Source organism: Prionailurus viverrinus, chromosome D4 (assembly GCF_022837055.1).
Source record: "Prionailurus viverrinus isolate Anna chromosome D4, UM_Priviv_1.0, whole genome shotgun sequence".
NCBI classification, from domain to species: domain Eukaryota; kingdom Metazoa; phylum Chordata; class Mammalia; order Carnivora; family Felidae; genus Prionailurus; species Prionailurus viverrinus.
Genome location: NC_062573.1, coordinates 22,360,147 through 22,379,679, shown reverse-complemented (window position 1 = coordinate 22,379,679; position 19,533 = coordinate 22,360,147). Strand labels below are relative to the sequence as shown.

At 37.1% G+C, this 19,533-nt stretch overlaps 1 protein-coding gene across 3 annotated transcripts in view; it reads left to right on the top strand.

The window, feature by feature from the left end:
- SMC2 (structural maintenance of chromosomes 2) overlaps positions 1-19,280 on the top strand; it is a 66,546-nt gene extending 47,266 nt beyond the window's left edge. For 2 of the 3 annotated variants that reach the window (XM_047830514.1, XM_047830513.1), the window contains exons 20-25: positions 391-585; positions 3,049-3,249; positions 5,405-5,521; positions 11,544-11,704; positions 15,379-15,526; positions 16,539-19,280. In XM_047830514.1, coding sequence (XP_047686470.1) covers positions 391-585; positions 3,049-3,249; positions 5,405-5,521; positions 11,544-11,704; positions 15,379-15,526; positions 16,539-16,697 — 981 coding nt within the window. In that variant the 3' untranslated portion in view covers positions 16,698-19,280. Of the gene's footprint in view, positions 1-390; positions 586-3,048; positions 3,250-5,404; positions 5,522-5,820; positions 6,076-11,543; positions 11,705-15,378; positions 15,527-16,538 lie in introns of those variants that run through there. The other variant, XM_047830515.1, reaches the window with a different exon arrangement.
- The last annotated feature ends 253 nt before the right edge of the window (positions 19,281-19,533 follow it).

Genomic DNA, 19,533 nt, shown 5'->3' with positions numbered 1-19,533 from the left:
CTCCCTTCCTGATAAATGACATGTAGGGATCTGGCATAGTATCTTCTTGTTAACTACCCAGAAATGCCACTTTACTGAGACCTCACAAGTCAGTTTCCTGTAGTTCACTGTATCCCCAGAAACTTTGTTGCTTCCAGCACGAACTACTACTAGTGTACTAGTAGTAGTACACTAGAAAAGTATCCCATCTTTTTTCTAGTGATAGAACAAGTTTTCTCCTGTATGCAAATTAATTAGTCATTTTAATGGGGATATACAATGTAGAGGGTTAGGTGACCATCTGCCTGTAATCACATTGCCATCTTGCCCAGACGCTTTTTAGATGATCTTTTAATAAACTAAAAATATGCCTACATTACTTTGCTATATATCATCTTCTATTTGTTCCAGGAGTCCGTAAATAAAGCTCAAGAAGAGGTGACCAAGCAAAAAGAAGTGATAACAGCCCAAGACAATGTAATTAAAGCTAAATATGCTGAAGTTGCAACACACAAGGAACAAAACAATGATTCTCAGCTTAAAATTAAGGAACTGGACCACAACATCAGCAAACATAAACGGGAAGCTGAAGATGCTGCTGCAAAGGCACGTTTGTGTTGTTTATTTCTACGCGTAATCAGATTTTTGCTTCTGAGTTGTTGAGATATTCTGGTAAACTGCTCAATGGAGAATTCAGTATAAATGGCAGAAATGGGGTATAACAGAATTTTGAGGCTTACTGCTATTTTAATGGCTTCTCAGCAATGCTTATTTTTACCACCTGGCATAAATCTTTCTAAATTTCAGGTATTTATTCCTATGTATAAGATGTTTCAGTGGTCTCCCATAGAACTAACCATTTTTTAATCCCCAGATATTCAGATTAATATATTAGTTGTGATTATATATTTTGTTGCCTGTGAGTTTTCAATTTATTTTGAAATAAGGTAAACGATATATATTTACAGGCAACTTCCAAAACCAGGACTTAATTGGCTTCCAGATGTCCTTAAGAGGATCAGTATAGTCAATTTTGCAGCCTCATCTGAAATCTGATGTTTTGCTAGCAGCTGTCTTTTTTTGAAGTTATCTCAGTTTTTCACTCCTGAAAGTTTCTTTCTGGGGCACCTGGGTGACTCAGTCGGTTAAGCGTCTGACTCTTGGTTTCCTCTCAGGTCAGGATCTCACAGTTCATGAGTTCGAGCCCCACATCGGGCTCTCTGCTGACAATGGGGAGTCTGCTTAGGATTCTCTTTCACCACCTCTCTCTATCCCTCCCATCCCCCTCAAAAATAAGTAAACATTAAAGAGAATATATGCTTTTGCAGAAATTCTCTGCTTGGTTAAGAGGCTGCACTCATGAAATCTTAGTAATTTGCCCATCATGTTTTCTTAACGAGTGTGTAACCGTTTGATGCCTTTTAAATCTTGTTTATCATCTTAAAAGTATAAGAGATTTAACTTCAAAAAAGTCAGAACATACAAAATAGTCACCCCACCCTCTGAAAGAACCCTGTGTGACTGTTTAGGCTCACACTTAAAGAAAATATTTTTTCATAGCCACATCACTAATTTCCTAATATTTTTTTGTATTGATTTTCCATTAGCCTGGTAGCCTAGTATTAGTGGATTCACTGAAATGTTACCATTGTTAATATTACTGTTAATAGGTTTTTGGTAATTGAAAGTGCTAGTAGTGGTGATTGCTAGGGGATTTTATTTATGGTTAAGGTGAAAAGGAGAGTTAAAAGTGGAACTGCTAAAAAGTCCAGGATTCTTTGAAGTCTATAGTTTGTCAAATATTAATTACATACCAACTAGTATCAGATAGTAGTAGGCCAGGCACTAATGATAAGGTTTAGCAACATGTACCCAGAATGCTTTCATTGACCCTATGTATCAGCAGGGAAGGTAGATTGGAAATGATCATCTTTGGAGCCTGGAGGTGAGACCGTTCCCCTGGAATTAATGAGGATAAACAGACTGACAAGGATTAGACTCTATCAGTCAGAACCAACCTTGAACAATTTTAGTAGAAGAAAGTCTTCTTTAAGCACTATAATCTAAAATTTTTAACTCTTTTTACCATATAAAGAAATACATTACTGTGCCTTGTCAAAAGAGGGTGACTAGGCAATGGAGTCAAAGTTTAGAGCGGCTTTTTATTTACCTAGTATATTTTAGAATTATAATCAGTCCGGGGCGCCTGGGTGGCTCAGTCGGTTGAGCTTCCGACTTCGGCTCAGGTCACGATCTCACAGTCTGTGAGTTCGAGCCCCGCGTCAGGCTCTGTGCTGACAGCTCGGAGCCTGGAGCCTGCTTCAGATTCTGTGTCTCCCTCTCTCTCTGACCCTCCCCTGTTCATGCTCTGTCTCTGTCTCAAAAATAAAATAAAACATTAAAAATTTTAAAAAAGAGAGAATTATAATCAGTCGGAATTAGGCTTCCACAAATTTACCAAATCTATGACTTAAGTATTCTTATGAGAATTTTAATTTTCACAAATTATTTTTGAAGCAATAGATTGAGTTTGGTAAAATCTGAAGGAGGCTTATCTTATATTCATTCTAATGGAAATGATTTACATGTATAAATTTCTCTGAGCTAGCTTTTCTTGTAATGCTTAAGTAATCTTTTTCCTATACAATTTTTTTTTAACCTATTCTCTAGGTAAAAATATTCATACTTAATAGTAAACCTATACTAACAGTGAACCTCATTTTTGCAGATGAGTCATTGTGGGGTTTTCTCCTAAATACTTAAAATTAGTAAACATTTAAGAAACTAGTTTGTTTTTTAATTTTTTTTTTAATGTTTATTTATTTTTGAGACAGAGCATGAACAGGGGAGGGGCAGAGAGAGAGGGAGACACAGAATCTGAAACAGGCTCCAGGCTCCGAGCGGTCAGCACAGAGCCCGACGTGGGGCTCGAACTCACGGACCGTGAGATCATGACCTGAGCCGAAGTCGGACGCTTAACTGACCGAGCCACCCAGGTGCCCCAGAAACTAGTTTTTAAATGTCGGTTTGTAAACAATGATAGATTCCTCCATTATCCTCCGTGGCTAGGTCTCCAAAATGTTGAAGGACTATGACTGGATTAATGCAGAGAAACACCTCTTTGGGCAACCTAACAGTGCCTATGATTTCAAAACCAACAACCCAAAAGAAGCTGGTCAGAGACTTCAGAAGTTGCAAGAAATGAAGGAGAAACTAGGAAGAAATGTCAACATGAGAGCTATGAATGTACTGACAGAAGCTGAAGAGCGGGTAAGTCCTTTTCCTTGGACTCTCTGGCCTCCTTAGGGAATGAGTAGCACTAATAGCTCTCTGTGACCCCTGTGGCAATTACTAGAGTCAATCTTTGGCTTGATACTCTTGATACCGGATTTGTTTTCTTGTTCTCCCTTTTCAGTTCTGTCTTACTTGTTTTTGCATCAATTATTTATATAGTCTATTGTCCCTTGAAAAGCTTTTCTACTGGCTTTGCCCAGAATACCATCTATCCTTTTCTTATTCTTGGCATAAATAAGAACATTTTTTCATGATTACTCCTCCCATTTCTATAATTTCTTTCAGTTGCCTTGAAAAGGCCTTGAAAAATAAGGCTACTCTGCTGTCTGCCTCCTTACCAGTCATTCCATAAATACGGTGTTCCTTTTGACTCTAGGGTATACTAGAACCATTACATAAGTAATGACTAAAATTGTTATATGCATAACTACTCCTTTCCTAATCTGTAAATCCAGCATCATCTTCTGTTTTAATGTTCACTTACGCAATAATGTTATCTCCCCAACCCTGACAGAACTTTGAATCCGCTTTGTCACTAGAAAAATCCACAGGGAAAAGCAATTCATATTCTCAACAGCTCCGTAGGAGATAGCAGTCTAATTTTATATAATGCCCTATACTTTATTTTTTCTAAGATTCTGTTTGAATTTGTATCAGAGTTATGAGAACTCTCTAAAAGTGGCAATACTTATGAGCTCCATTACTTCTAAAAAGTTTTGCTGTACTGGGTTTTTTTAAATTGTTATTGACATTACTATCTACAAAGAACCTGTATTATGTTAGATACCAAACAGGCTAATAATGCCCGTGTTGTGATCTCTCTATAAATGTTCCTGCTGGTTTTTATTTCTCCATTAAAGCTTTGCAATATATGTTTTGTGGAAGAAAATCTTTGGTCTGAATTTGAACTGTGTATCGTGAAACTTGTTCACTTGTTTGCTTTTATTAGATAATAATAATTGAGTCTTTTTTTAAAAAAAAATCACCAACTCGCTTTCTTAGGGAAAGGGTCTATTGTTGATAAGCAAGATGGCCTTTTTTTTTTTTTAATGTTTATTTATTTGAGAGAGTGAGAGAGCATGGGGAAGGGGCAGAGAGCAGGAGACAGAATTGTAAGCAGGCTCCTCACTGTCAGCGCAGAGCCTGATATGGGGCTCGAACTCAAAAACTGTGAGATCATGACCTGAGCTGAAATCAAGAGTTCGACGCTTAATCGTCTGAGCCACCCAGGTGACCCTTGTTTTATTTTGTTGTATTTTGTGTCTGTACACATAAGAAATTGAATTATGAAAGGAATAAGAGAAAAATGTAGAGGAGGTTTTAGGAGCTTTGCTATAAAGGAGAGAGACAGCAAGAAAGCTAACAGGACTGGTTACAATTTAAGGGAGAATTTGAAGACTCCTTGAAATGTGAGGCTTTGAGGAGAAATGAGTTAAGATTTTCATAAAGTTCTGTTGCTACTTATGGTGTAATTCTCCCTTTGCAGCCTCCTTTAAATTTTTTTCAGTGAGTTTCTACATTAACCAGGAAAAGCCCATTCTGAAGATGTCATGTTTGAGCTGAAACTTGAAGCACTGATTATGTCGTATACAGAAAAAGAGCATTCAGGGAAGAGAGAACAATGCAAGGGCTATAAGGCTATATAATAAGCTTCTTATGTTCAAGGAACTGAAAAAAGACCACATGGCTGGCCCCTGGGGAGGATTGGGATGTCAAAAAGTCAGAGATAAATAAGGGCCCAATTATGTAGGACTTGGACATCATGGTGAAGAACTGAAACTTTGTGTTACTACTAAGACTGACCTCAAGAAGAAAGCATGCAGGGCTACTTTTGAGTTTACATACATTTTCCTTTTTGCCTTGACTACTGGAAGGATATGAGAATATCAGTATCAAAGTACCCCAGGAGCTTGTCCTATAAATTCTTAATTATGGCAGCTAAATTTTACATAGAGGCGATATATTTACCTTTCTCATAATTTGGTTCACGTTATGACTCTTAATGCAGTGTATCTTTCTGGTAAACAGAAGTGTATATATTCTACATACAAACTAAACCTCTATTCCTGACTGAATTCTAGAATAGAAAATTTTACATTTTTTCAATTAAGCATGCTTTTTATCTTACCAGTATAATGACTTGATGAAGAAGAAGAGAATTGTAGAAAATGATAAATCAAAAATCCTTGCAACTATAGAAGACCTTGACCAGAAGAAAAACCAAGCCCTAAATATTGCGTGGCAAAAGGTATTTGAACCCAAAATATTATTCTTTGTGAGGCAAAGATGAAGAATACTGTCAATAGATTTATACTCTAAGATGAATTTGAAATGGCTGATTTGTGTTTGAATGAGGCACACGCCTTAATTAAAACCTCCTGACTTTTAAATGCATTTTGTACTTTTGGACTTGAGTACTACTGATAATGCAAAGCTAAGTTTGTGTCGCTACATCATAGTCTCACAGTCTACTTCTCTGGTCCTTAAGTTATATTAAATTTCTGACTTTCTAGATTTCTTTATTTTTCATTCTTACCTTGTTTCCAGGTCTGTGTTACCTTTAAGGGAGATGCTATTTGTCTGAAACCTTGGAGTCTGTCCAATATGTGCCATACCCCACTCCCTCTGCTTGAAGCTGGAAGCAAGCTCGGTTTTGCACTGGGAAAGCTCTGATTGTTGGAAACTTCCCAATGATCCGTTTTGTTCTAACTTCCTTGATTTTTCTTACCCAGACTCAACAGAGTTCAAATATTTGTTATCAGGATATTTTTCTAACAAGATTGGCATATTCCTTACCACTTACAAGTTATTCATGGTATTTCAGAATTCATCATTAAGAATTGTGTAGATTTCTGGCAGACCATTTTGTACATGTTATTAGTTAACACATATGAAGCAGATACTCTGTTTTCTCTTAAAACAATTCCATAACTGATAGTTAACCATCCATATTTTATAGATGAAGAAATCAAAGCTTAGAAAGGTTAAATCGATCCTTAACAAGATACTAGCCAACCAGATCCAACAATACATTAAAAGAATTATCCACCACGACCAAGTGGGATTTATACCTGGGATGCAGGACTGGTTCAATATCCACAAAACAATCAGAATGATATATCACATCAATTAAAGAAAGGACAAGAACCACATGATCCTCTCAATAGATGCAGAAAAAACATTTGTCAAAACACAGCATCCTTTCTTGATAAAAACCCTCAAGAAAGTAGGGATAGAAGGATCATATCTCAAGATCATGAAAGTCATATATGAAAGACCCACCCCACCCCATCCTCAATGGGGAAAAACAGAGCTTTACCCCTAAGGTCAGGCACATGACAGGAATGTCCACTCTCACCACTGTTATCCAACCTAGTATTGGAAGTCCTTGACTCAACAATCAGATAACAAAGAAATAAAAGGCATCCATATCGGTAAGGAGGACGTCTAGCTTTCACTCTTTGATACTCTATATGGAAAACCCAAAAGATCCCACAAAAAACTGCTATAACTTATCCATGAGTTCAGCAAAGTCACACGATATAAAGTCAGTGCAAAGAAATCAGTATAGGTTGCATTCCTGTACACCAGTAATGAAGCAACAGAAAGAGAAGTCAAGGAATCGATCTCATTTACAGTTGCACAAAAAACCATAAACTACTGAGGAAAAAAACGGAACCAAAGAGGTGAAAAATCTGTGCACTGGAAACTATAGAAAGCCTATGAAAGAAATTGAAGAAGATACAAAAAAATGGAAAATGATTCCATGCCCATGGATTGGAAGAACAAATACTGTTAAAATGTTGGTATTACCCAAATCAGTACATATTCAATACAATCCCTATCAAAACAGCACCAACATTCTTCACAGAGCTAGAACAAACAATCCTAAATTTGTATGGAACCAGAAAAGAGCCTGAATAGCCAAAGCAATCTTGAAAAAGAAAACCAAAGCAGGAGGCATCACAATCCTGGACTTCAAGCTGTATTACAAAGCTGTAATCATCAAGATGGTATAGTGCTGGCACAAAAACAGACACTCAGATTAATAGAACATAATAGACAATCCAGAAATGGACCCTCAAATGTATGGCCAACTAATCTTTGACAAAGCAGGAGAGAATGTCCAATGGAATAAAGACAGTCTCTTCAGCAAGTGGTGGTGGGAAAATTGGACAGCGACATGCAGAAGAATGAACCTGGACCACTTTATTACAGCATACACACAACTAAACTCAAAATGGATGAAAGACCTAAATGTAAAACAGTAAACCATCAAAGCCCTAGGGGAGAAAGCAGGCAAAAACCTATTTGACCTCAGCCGCAGCAACTGCTTAGTCAACACATCTCCGGAGATAAGGAAAACAAAAAGAAAACGGAGACCTCATCAAAATTAAAAGCTTCTGCACAGCAAAGGAAACAGTCAGTAAAACTAAAGGGCAGCCAACAGTGGGGGTGCTCCTGGGCAGCTCAGTCGGTTAAGCTTCAGACTTTGACTCAAGTCATGATCTCACAGTTTGTGAGTTCCAACTCTGTGTCGGGCTCTGTGCTAACAGCTCAGAGCCTGGAGCCTGCTTTGGATTCTGTGTCTCCCTCTCTCTCTCTCTGCCCCTCCCCAGCTTGCCCTCTCTCTCTCTTTCTCTCTCTCTCTCTCTGTAAGGTGAGTAAACAGTAAAAAATAAGATAAAAGACAACCAACACTGGGGTGCCTGGGGGGCTCAGTCAGTCAAGCGTCCAACTTCAGCTCAGGTCATGATTTCACAGTTTGTGAGTTCGAGCCCCGCATTGGGCTCTGTGCTGACCGCTCAGAGCCTGGAGGCTGCTTCGGATTCTGTGTCTCCTTCTTTCTCTGCCTCTCCCCCACTTGTGCTCTGTCTCTCAAAAATAAATAAATGTAAAAAAAAAAATTTTTTTTTTCCAAAAGCACCAGCAGAATGGGAGAAGAGACTTGCAAATGACATATCAGATAAAGGGTTAGTATCCAAAATCTACAAGGAATTTATCAAACTCCACACCTGAAAAATAATCCAGTGAAGAAATGGGCAAAACGCATGAATAGACACTTCTCCACACCAGACATCCAGATGGCCAACTGACACATGAAAAAATGCTCAATATCACTCATCATCAGGGAAATACAAATTAAAACCACAATGAGATACCACCTCACACCTGTCAGAATGGCTAAAATTAGCAACTCACACAACAACAGATGTTGGAGAAGATGCAGAGAAAGAGGATCTCTTGCACTGCTGGTGGGAATGCAAACTGGTACAGCCACTCCGGAAAACAGTATGGAGTTTCCTCAGAAAATTAAAAATAGAACTACCCTACAACCCAGCAATTGCACTACTAGGCATTTATCCAGAGGATACAGGTGTGCTGTTTCAAAGGGACACCTGCACCCCATGTTTATAGCAGCACTATTAACAATAGCCCAAGTATGGAAAGAGTCCCAGTGTCTATGAATGGATAAAGAAGATTTGGTATACACACACACACACACACACACACACACACACACACACACACACACTGGAGTATTACTTGACAATCAAAGAGAATGAAGTCTTGCCATTTGCGACTACGTGGATAGAACTGGAGGGTATTATGCTAAGTGAAATTAGAGAAAGACAAATATATGACTTGTGAGGAATTTAAGATACAAAACAGATTAACATAAGGGAAGCAAAAATGATATAAAAACAGGGAGGGAGACAAGCCATAAGAAACTCTGAAATATAGAGAACAAACAGGGTTGCTGGAGGAGTTGGGGGTGGGGGAATGGGCTAAATGGGTAAGGGGCATTAAGGAAGACACTTGTTGGGATGAGCACTGGGTGTTATACATAGGGGGTGAATCACTGGAATCTACTCCTGATATCATTGTACTATATGCTAATTTGGATGTAAATTTAAAAATGAATAGGTAGGTAGGTAGGAAGGCAGATGGATGAATGGATAGATAAATGCATACATACATAGATGATCTAGCCTAAGATCAGATAGCCAGAGGTGGAAAAACTGGGATTCTCTTTTCCTAAATTAAGACCAGTTAAAATTGCCTTTAGTTGCTAACTCCTGTCACCCTTGTTGCTCTAAATTTGGGGCAGTAAGCAAAGAGGTTTAGAATTGTTTTTCACTGGATTCTCATTCAACAAAATCCCAAGTACGTTTGTTTTGTTTTAGGACAACTTTGGCAGATTTCACAGTTCTTTACTTTTATTTCTGCTTCCCTAGTTGCATATGTTTGTCTCCTTTAGGATAATTCCCTATCCACTTATGTGGAAGTTTTCCTGTATCCATCCTAGCAAAAGACTCATTCAGAAGATTCCAAACATAGTTACTATGCTGTTTGGTACTTTAACAGTCCCATGCCTCTGGGATTTAATTGGGCACCTTGCCTCTTTTTTGCTTTTTAATTCTGTAATTATTTCTGAATTCTGAAAACTTCATTTTTAGTAATGGTAGTACAATTATCCCTTTCAGTCACCTGGTTTTTAGTACCCTAGGACTTATTTTCAGTGTTCCATCTCCCTGTGGTGTTTGTGTCTTTTTAAATGGATGCATAAAGTTGGCCCCATTACTCTTGTATAAGTGTGGATATAACACTAGGTCTGAGAGGTTTTGTCTCTTGTTTTCCACGTGATTCCTGGATTAATGCAAGTACAAATTTATCCTTTAAATTGATGTTCCCCCAATTTCCAGAGTTGTCTCAAAGCAGGTAAGTTTATTGAGTACTTATTATATGTCAGGGACTATTCTCATAGTAATTTTCTCACTTAATCCTCATAATAACCTATTGAGGTAATAGTGTTATCAGTATTATATACTTCCTTCTGGCTTCTAGCATACTCAATTCACAAAGCCAGAGTATTTTCAGCACTGGCTGTGTCTTTTATTTTTCTATTTCCTTCTTAACCATATTAGATTTCCAGAATTTGATTGCATTTCATCTTTTATCTATCCGTGAATATAATGCATTTTCTATCTTGAATAGGGCTATATTTTGCCTATAAATAAGTTTCTCTTTTCTTCTTTGGAGGAGTTTTCACTTGGGTTCAGGGTTCAGTAGCATTCCATTATTTTAATCCTCTCTTTAGTGTCTTTCTCCTGCCTGCCCAAAAAATTAAAAGCAAAAGAACCAAAACTGTTTATGAATACTCTGCTATCTTCATCATTCTCAAAAAAAGACAGCAGTCCTCTCCCATTGTGGTGAACCTCACTTAGCTGTAGAAATGTATCCCAGATAAAACTAAAACCTGTTTCCTCTGTGTAGGGTACTGTCCAGCATGTATTCAGTTGCTCTTAAAACTGTATTCCTTGATAAATCTGTATTCAGTAGCACTGATTTTTGGTATGTAGAGATCCTTATTACTACAAATATTCATGAACTGTTTATTTGCACTTGAATTTAGAGATTTCTCTAGAGAACATGACTGTCAGATCCTCATGGTTGTGCATGTGTATGTATACACTCTCAGATTTCCTGAACTAAGGTTATTAGTCACGTATTTGAAGACAGGTGGCCAAATTCTCAAATCAAGTGTGTATGCACAAAAATTACCCAGTTTCAAACTAAAATATTGACCCTAAGTCTCTCAGTAATCTACTGGGGCTTGATGGGATAAGCCAAACAGCTTCTTTAGTCTTTTTCTGTTGGGGTCCAATCCTTTTCCTGTCTTTTGACAACTTCTTTGGCTGAGACAAAGCCTATAGAAAAGTACCAGTCAACACCTTGAACAGATCTGGTTGTTTGATTTCATGACTCTTTTTTTCCTAGACTTTACCCTCATCTTAGGCTTTTTAAGGTTAGCTGATAACCACTGGCCTATCAAAGCAGTCAAACGAGAACAAGATTTAGAAGAGAATATGTTATGCCAAAAAGTTTGTTTCTGCTTCTCCAACTCCAAGCTCAGTGTCTTATACAGTTGTAGGTCTCTCAAGATTCCTACAGTATGGCTTACAAAGGTATCAAAAGTTAGAGCAGAGCTCAGTAAATTATTTCTGCAAAGGAACAGGTAATAAACATTTCTGGCTTTGTGAGCCATATAGTCTCTGCTGCAATTACTAGATTGTTGTTTTAGTGCTAGCAGCCATAGACAAAACATAAAAGAATGGGCATGGCCAGATTTGTCACATAGGCGATAATTTGCCAACACCTGAGTTAGTAACAGACAACAAAATGTATCTGCTGGATTGAATATACACATATCAAAATTTGATTCTTTGAAAGCCTTCTATAATATTTTATTTATTTATTTAATCCAGGTTAACAAGGACTTTGGGTCTATTTTTTCTACTCTTTTGCCTGGTGCTAATGCTATGCTTGCACCACCAGAGGGGCAAACTGTATTGGATGGTCTGGAGTTCAAGGTTGCTTTAGGAAATACTTGGAAAGAAAACCTAACTGAACTTAGTGGTGGTCAGAGGTGAGTAATCCCTTTACAGATTTAGAATTCCTCAATCCTCTTATTACAATCCATCATCTCATTGCTGACCTATTTGCTGTTTTGTTTTGCTTAGCTATCTTAAATGTACAATTTAAGGAAGTTAATATGTAAGACTGCAGATTGTGGTTAGAACTTGTGATTAAAATAGTAGGCAACAAAGGAAATAAGGGTAAGCAGCTGGAAAATGAGATGAAATTATGAAAAACAATTGATTTCAGACATTGGGAAATTAGTAGCCGAAGAGTCTGAATCCTGTGAGCAATAAAACAAAAGTGCTAAGCTCAGGGTTCATGTCTGCTTTCTCCATAGAATTTCTGGATTGCAGATGCAGGGAGGGGGAAATCAACACAAATCATAGTAGTTTCACTGAATTAAAGAAACAGAATTTTGGGAGGCCCCAGTAAGCTGCACCCTAGCATTCAGTCTGTAATGTCCCTGAAGTGAAGGCTAGTCTTTACACACAGCAAAGTTCATTGTAAGCCTTGAAGAAATCAAGCTGATCCTCATGTAGCTAAAGTGTTTCTCAGAACAAAGCCTAATGCTTTTAAAGAAAGACAACAAAATTTGAGACTATAATGGAACACAGTGTCTGGTATCTGATAAAAAGTACTGGACAGAAATCAAGAAAATGACGTGTAACTTAGAGAAAAATTATTCAATGGAAACAGACCCAGAAATGACAGGTGATGAAAATAGCAGACAAGGAAGTTATAGTATTACATTAATTAGTTCTAAGAATTACAAGGAGAAAAGAATGTGATGAGAAATGTAAGCTATAAAAAAAAAAAAAAAGAATTTAGGGGGCACCTGGGTGGCTTGGTCAGTTAAGTGTCCAACTCTTGATTTCGTCTTAGGTCATGATCTCATGGGTTGCAGGTTTGAGCCCAGTGTTGGATTCTGCACTGACAGCACAGAGCCTGCTTGGAATTCTCTATCCTCTCTGCCTCCCCTGCGCCCCTGCTCACGTGTACTCTCTCTCCCAAAATAAATATTTAAAAAAAATTTTTTTAAAGAATCTAGTAGAATTGCTAGAGATAAAAAATATGCCCAAAAGGAAAAGCTCACATGACATTAGCAGATTAAACAGTGTAGAAACATGAGTGAATTTGAAGACACAGCAATAGAAAGTTAAAGCTAAAGTGAGAAGCACAGAACTGTAAACAGTGACCTGTGGGGCAATATTAAGCCATCTAACATATATGTGATTGGAGTTCCAAAAAGAGAGGAAGAGGTAAAGAAAAATATTTGAAATAATGTCCCCAAATTTTCCCGTTTTGATGAGTTCTATAAACCCACAGACTTAGTAGGTAGGATAAACACCACACAACCTCTCCCGTGACATACATACAGTAACACAGCAAGCCATGTTATATGAAATTGTGATTTGTCTTCAGGCAGCCAGAGGCATAGTATTACATACCAAGGAACAAATATAAAAATGACTTTAGGATTATTGTCAAAAACTATGCAAGCCAGGTATCTGGAACAACATCTAGAAAGTGCTAAAAGAAAAACATGGCAACCTAGAATTCTATGTCTAATCAAAATATTCTTCAAATGGAAGTCAACGTAAGTATTTTTTCAGAAAAACAACAGCTGGAGGAATTTGCTCTTAGCAGAACCGTACAAGTTAAACGAAGTTTTTGGATAAAGGGCAAATGATACCAGATGAAAAAACTCAGATCTGCATAAAGGAATGAATAATGTTGGAAATAGCATGCTGTAGACTTCAGGGAAGTTTTTCCCCAGCCTTACATGGTGATTCAGACAATCGGCATACTAAGGAAAAACTTAAGAGGTCATGTGGACTAACTCCTTACCTGCAGAGAACCAAATAATTAAAGCCTACTGAGAGAAAATTGTGAATATTCACATAATTAAAGACAGTTGTTAATTTTCTATTTTGTCCCCTGTAGGATGTGCAATCTGTAGTTCTTAAATTGTTCTCATGTGCCCTATGATGCCATCATGTAACTTTTATGTATGTAGAAAATACTAAGACCTGCTAATTTCCCTAATGAAGGCCTTTGCCATTTTTATGAGAATAGTACTCCCCTGATTATATTTCATTACGATAAAATTCCTAAATATTTTAACAGTCTAAGACACCTTCTGGTGCCTGTTAACCAAAGTTGAATTCTACAGTTCAAATCCCAACATCTGACTTTTTTGCCAAAGTCCTAGATAATGTTTTGAGGAGAACAGAAAATATACGCTTACTTTCTTTTTGAGACCTGAAAATTATTTCTATAATTAAGATGATACAATCTTCACATAAATACCATTATTTTAGATACATACCCAGCATACTAGTTTAACTCTTGATGAGAATTTTTTTTTTCTTGGTGAGGTTTTTCCCCCCCCTGCAAAATTAAGTTGAAAGAAAGCTCAATGCCTTAAACATTTGGTACAGAGAAAGCCAATAAAAAATAACTTTAGGTTGCTTGAGAGACGTCAGCTGCCCTTTATAGAGGTAGATGTCAATCTCACTGTTGTTTTTTATGGTAAAGAAAAAAAATCTAAGAATTATCATGATACCTGATTAGAAAAAAAACAGCTACAGTAATGGGGATGACTAGCTAGAAGAGAACTGAAAAAAAGCTATAGAAACTCAGATGTGTAACTGCAAATTTTAAATAAGGTATATTGGGATTCTCCAGAGAAACAGAACTAGTAGGGTATGTTTGTGTGTATAAAAGGAATTTTCATCTTAACGTGGAGTCTGAGAAGGCCCCCAGTTTGTTGTCTGCAAGCTGGAAACCTAGGCAGGCCAGTGGTATAATTCAGTCTGAGTCTGAAGTCCTAAGAACCAGGAACACTGAGTCTGAATATCCATGTCCCAACTCGAGTAAATGAGGCAGGAAAGAACAAATTCTTTCTCTACCTTTCTTATGATTCAGGACTTCAGCAGATTATGTGATGTCCAATCACATTGGAGAGCGCAAACTGCGCTAATTTCACCCAGAAACATTCTCAGACCCAGAAATAAAGTTTAGCCTAATATCTGAGTGCTCTGTGATCCAGTTAAGTTGACACACAAGATTAACCATCATACAATTGTTTGTTTGAATTTCTGACACTGGGAATTACTTCCCAGTAATCCCAGTATTATGGGATTACTGGGTCATAATCTATACAATTTACTCTTAAATGGTGCCAATAAAGAGTGTGTGTGTGCACGCACATACACGTGCACACATATGCAGACATAGTAAAAGTTTGAAAGAGGGTACCTAAACCAGTTCTAGTATTACAAAGATAGTAGCTGTTGACTATATACTTACTTGTTAAGACTTCACTCACCTGCTACCAAGGCATCTAATAGCAACTGGGGAAGGAAAGAAAAAAATTAACATGCTCTTTCCTTAAGGATAAGTGCCAATTATAAAATCCTGATTATTTGACGGGAAAGAATGTAAACCTGTTTCAAGATAAATAAGTTTCAAAATAAAACTTGAAGAGAAAAACTGAAAAGCTGAAATAAACATTTTAATACCAACAGAAGTGTTGAACTTTGAAACTTTAAATTATTTCCATGGCAGTCTTTCAGCTAAATCTGCACTATCCATAAAAGGACAGCAGATTTGCTTCAGTATTTTGGTAAAAAATGGTAAAATCAAATTTTGATAACTTTTCTTCTGGTCTTTTCTTAGGTCTTTAGTGGCTTTGTCATTAATATTGTCCATGCTCCTCTTCAAACCTGCTCCAATCTATATCCTGGATGAGGTAGATGCAGCCTTGGACCTTTCTCACACCCAAAACATCGGACAAATGCTGCGGACTCATTTCACGCATTCTCAGGTGAGAACCAGGAAGACAATGTCTCCGTGATAGTTTTCGTATAGTATGTGTTTATGCAAAAACTATTCTTTAGTAATGGCCAATACGAAGATATTTAGGATTGAAGAACATGAAAGCATTGTATCTCTTTAAATATACAGTGATTATTTACATATATGCACATTCGAATAAGGAAAGAAGGTTTGGTTTACTGTTACAGAAAGAGCCAGGCATGACAATTGTTGGTTGTATCATGAGGGAGAGTCTAAGTTTTTCATAATTAGAAATTAAATATGGTTAACGTCATTATTTTCTCTAGCTTGCTGCCAAAGGATACACAGTCAAAGGAAGACTGGCTTAGGAACATACCTAGGCATCAGAAAATCATGTGGTACTTGATGGGGTACTGGTCATTTTTCCTGGGTGGGAAGTAGAGAAAAGCCCCTTTAAGAACAGTTAGTTTTTATTGAACTGTTGCTGCAGGAGCTGGGGCTGCCAAGTATGGTTATATAGATAATGCAGTGTACAACTCGGGGGTTTCACTTAATCGTAGTTAGCGTAGACTTATTTATTATGGTCCATTTTTACCAGGTTAACAGTGAAGTGGTGCCTATTTTGAATTCTGTAAGTGTTCCATTTGACTAGTGGTAGTGCTGTGGGAACTTGTAGCCTTCGATATTTTTGCAATATCACAAAGAAAAATATTTCACCAGAGCATTTAGAGCTAGCAACAAAACAGTGATGCCAGCTGCAGAGGATAGCAACAAGCAGTCAACCAGCAGGAAATAGTAAACTTGGGTAATGAAGCACTCGAGGTAAAATTAAGACTCCTAAAACCCAAATATAGAAAGCTAGAATTCATTTAGGTGCCTAATATTATAACTATTTGTTACTTGCATTTGCTTTGAGCCCCGCATTGAAAGAAATAAAATCAAAATATCTCTAGACAATTCTTAGTCCCAGAATAAAAACAGGAGTGCTTTTCTTCAAATTACAAAATACCTTTTATGCTTTTTTTTCTTTTTCCCTCAAGTTCATTGTGGTGTCCCTAAAGGAGGGTATGTTCAACAATGCAAATGTCCTATTCAAAACCAAGTTTGTGGATGGTGTGTCTACAGTAGCCAGATTTACTCAGTGTCAAAATGGAAAGATTCCTAAGGAAACTACATCCAAGGCAAAAGGACCCAAATGACCACCTTTGAAGCTAAAAGTACAGATTTACTCCTTTACCTTGACCTGTTTTTTAAACATAAAGACCTTGGGATTTACTTATTTATGTAAAATGCAATGTTGTTTTGTTACTTAACCTGTATTTTCTCTTCCTTTATGTAATCACTTATAAATGAACATAGATGCCTCTTTTCTTAATCAGTGTAACTATGGTCCAATTACTGTGATTGTGATTTTATGCATGTCCTCAAATGTTTTTTCTTACACAATTCTTTATACTAGGGAGCCTGAGATACCTGGTTGGTGGTGCATTGTTTGTAAAAGGTAAAAATAAAAAGAAACAGATGGAATTAAGTTATAAGATAAATATAGCTGATAGTCAGCTTTTAATTAGTTTAATTCCTAAGGTAATATTAATGTGTTTTCTGTTGTTAAGAAAGTCATTTAGGTAAGAATTATAAAGCAAGTGTCTGGACCAACAAAGGGAACACACAGGAAGCTGTTAGGCATGCACCAACCTATTTGTTGTTAGTTCTGTGAAGATACAATGGCAGAGCCCTGATTGAGACCCAGATGGGAAACCTTTGGAAAGATTCTCTCACTTTAATGATGTTTGGAGATCATGTTTCTATATGCTTAGTAATTGGTCTGTGCAATCTTAAGTTTTTAAAAAATCTTCACTAGTATTTTAATAGAAGCCTGGGAGAAAGTATGTTGCATTAAGTCTCCTCATGTTTTCAAAGATTTTTCTTATTAGCCTTTTCATAATCCAATTAATAACAGTCTGTTGGTGAATGAGAATGTAGGAGCCAGCAGACTAAACCAAATTTATCTTTTTCCTTGAGTCTGATGAATATATAAATAGATCCATCCATTCTACCAAAAGAACTCAAAATTTGATGATTATTATATATCTTAGTGTCTTCTGCTTTCCAGGTCAAAAGGTTGAATTTCCTTTAAGAACTCAAAAGAAGCGCTAACAAACACCCATTTGGTTACTATGTGTAGTTCTGCATCACCAGAGTGTCTCCAAACTCTGAATTTTGAAAGCGCTCACATGATCTAATCTGATCTTGAGTATATTATTTTGGCCCTGTATCCCTTCTTGATACTCAGTTCCTTTATGTGACCCTTTCCCTAATATATGCTTATGGTTCTTGGCTTTGGCTTTAACATTCCTCATCCTTCTCATACACAACTGAGGATGTCAGATAACATCCAGGTAACTGATACAATGGGACACACTGGAAAGGACTGAATCTGGAATTCATTCTGTCCACTATGGGAGGAGAGGGAGACAAAGTTATAAATGCCGAGTTACAGGAAGTCTAATTTCACCTGTAACAGACAGGAGTTTTTTATTTCCTTTCAAATGTATTGAAGATTATTTGCCAAAACAGTTCTGTCGGTTCACACTTGCAGTAAGATCGCATATCTGTTGACCACAACCCAGTCAGCACTGGCTGTTAGTTTTATTATTTCTGATTTACTAGTTATAAAATGGTAGTTCATTGCTGTTTTAACTAACATTTGATAAATAACTTGTGAGGTTATATTTTGACATCTGAACTAATTTTCTTTACCTCAGATTTTCTATTTGCTTCCTTAATTTTTGTCTCATATATATCATGCTTTTTGATGATAATCCTCAAACATTAAATTTTTATGAGTAATGTCAGTATATTGTGATTAGAAGACAACATGAAGGGGAGAGTCAGGGACCTTTAAAGTTCTGCAATAACATAAGTAACCTTTACTGAGCTCTTTCTAGACATCAGAGGCTATTCGTATTTGCATCTGTTTTCACGTTTGAGTAAGTACTGTTGATCAGCATTACATAATTGAGGAAATTGAATTGAGCACAAAAGTTACCAGACTTGTCTGTGGTGATAGTAGTTAGGGGCAGAGCCAAGATACCAGTCTTGGCAGTTGGGCTCCAGAGTATTACCTTTCTGACAGTTTGAACATTTGTGTTCATTGTACATAATAAATTTAAGACACACCTGGGTGAGCAGTATACACAACATGAGAAAATTATTTCTAGGAAGAATGTCAAACATTTGAAAAGGATTCCTTCTGGGTTTTTTTTTGGGGGGGGGGGGTAGTTGGGCATTTCATGTACCCTAACAAATGCAAAAGCAAAAACTTGAGAATCCATTCTCTTCTGATACAGTGAGGTAATCAAATAGGCCAACCACTCCCGCCATCATGTTGTCTGCACCAGGACAGGTTTTCTTCCTTTTTGATCTGTGGGCCTTTATTCCCCTTTCTTGCTGTACTGGCTTGAAGTTCCAGCACTGTGTGGTATAAATAATGAGAGTTGGCATATCTTCCTTTTCCCCAAAATTCTGAGGAAAGCATTCAGTCTCTCACCACCTAAGTATAATGTTAGCCATAGGCTTTTTTGGTTTATAATCTTTATCAAGTTAAAGAAGTTTCCTTCTGTTCCTAGTTTGGTCACTTTTATCATGGATGGGTTATTGAATTCTGTTCATTGCTTTTTCTGCATTGATTGATATGATCATGTAAGTGCTTTAGCCTGTTAAGAATGAATTACATCGCTTAATTTGTGAATATTAAACCAGCCTGGTATTCCTGAATTAAACCCTGCTTGGTCATGGTCTATAATTCTCTTTATGTAGAGGCATACCTTGTTTTATTATGCTTCACGGGTAACTGCGTTTTTTTTTTACAGATTGAAGGTTTGGGGCCACCCTGCACCCAGCAAGTCTGCCAGCACCCTTTTTCCCCACAGCATTGGTTCACTTTGAGTCTGTCACAGTTTGATAATTCTCACATACTTTCACACTTTCTCCTTGTTATATTTGTTATGGTGATCAGTGATTATGACTCACTGA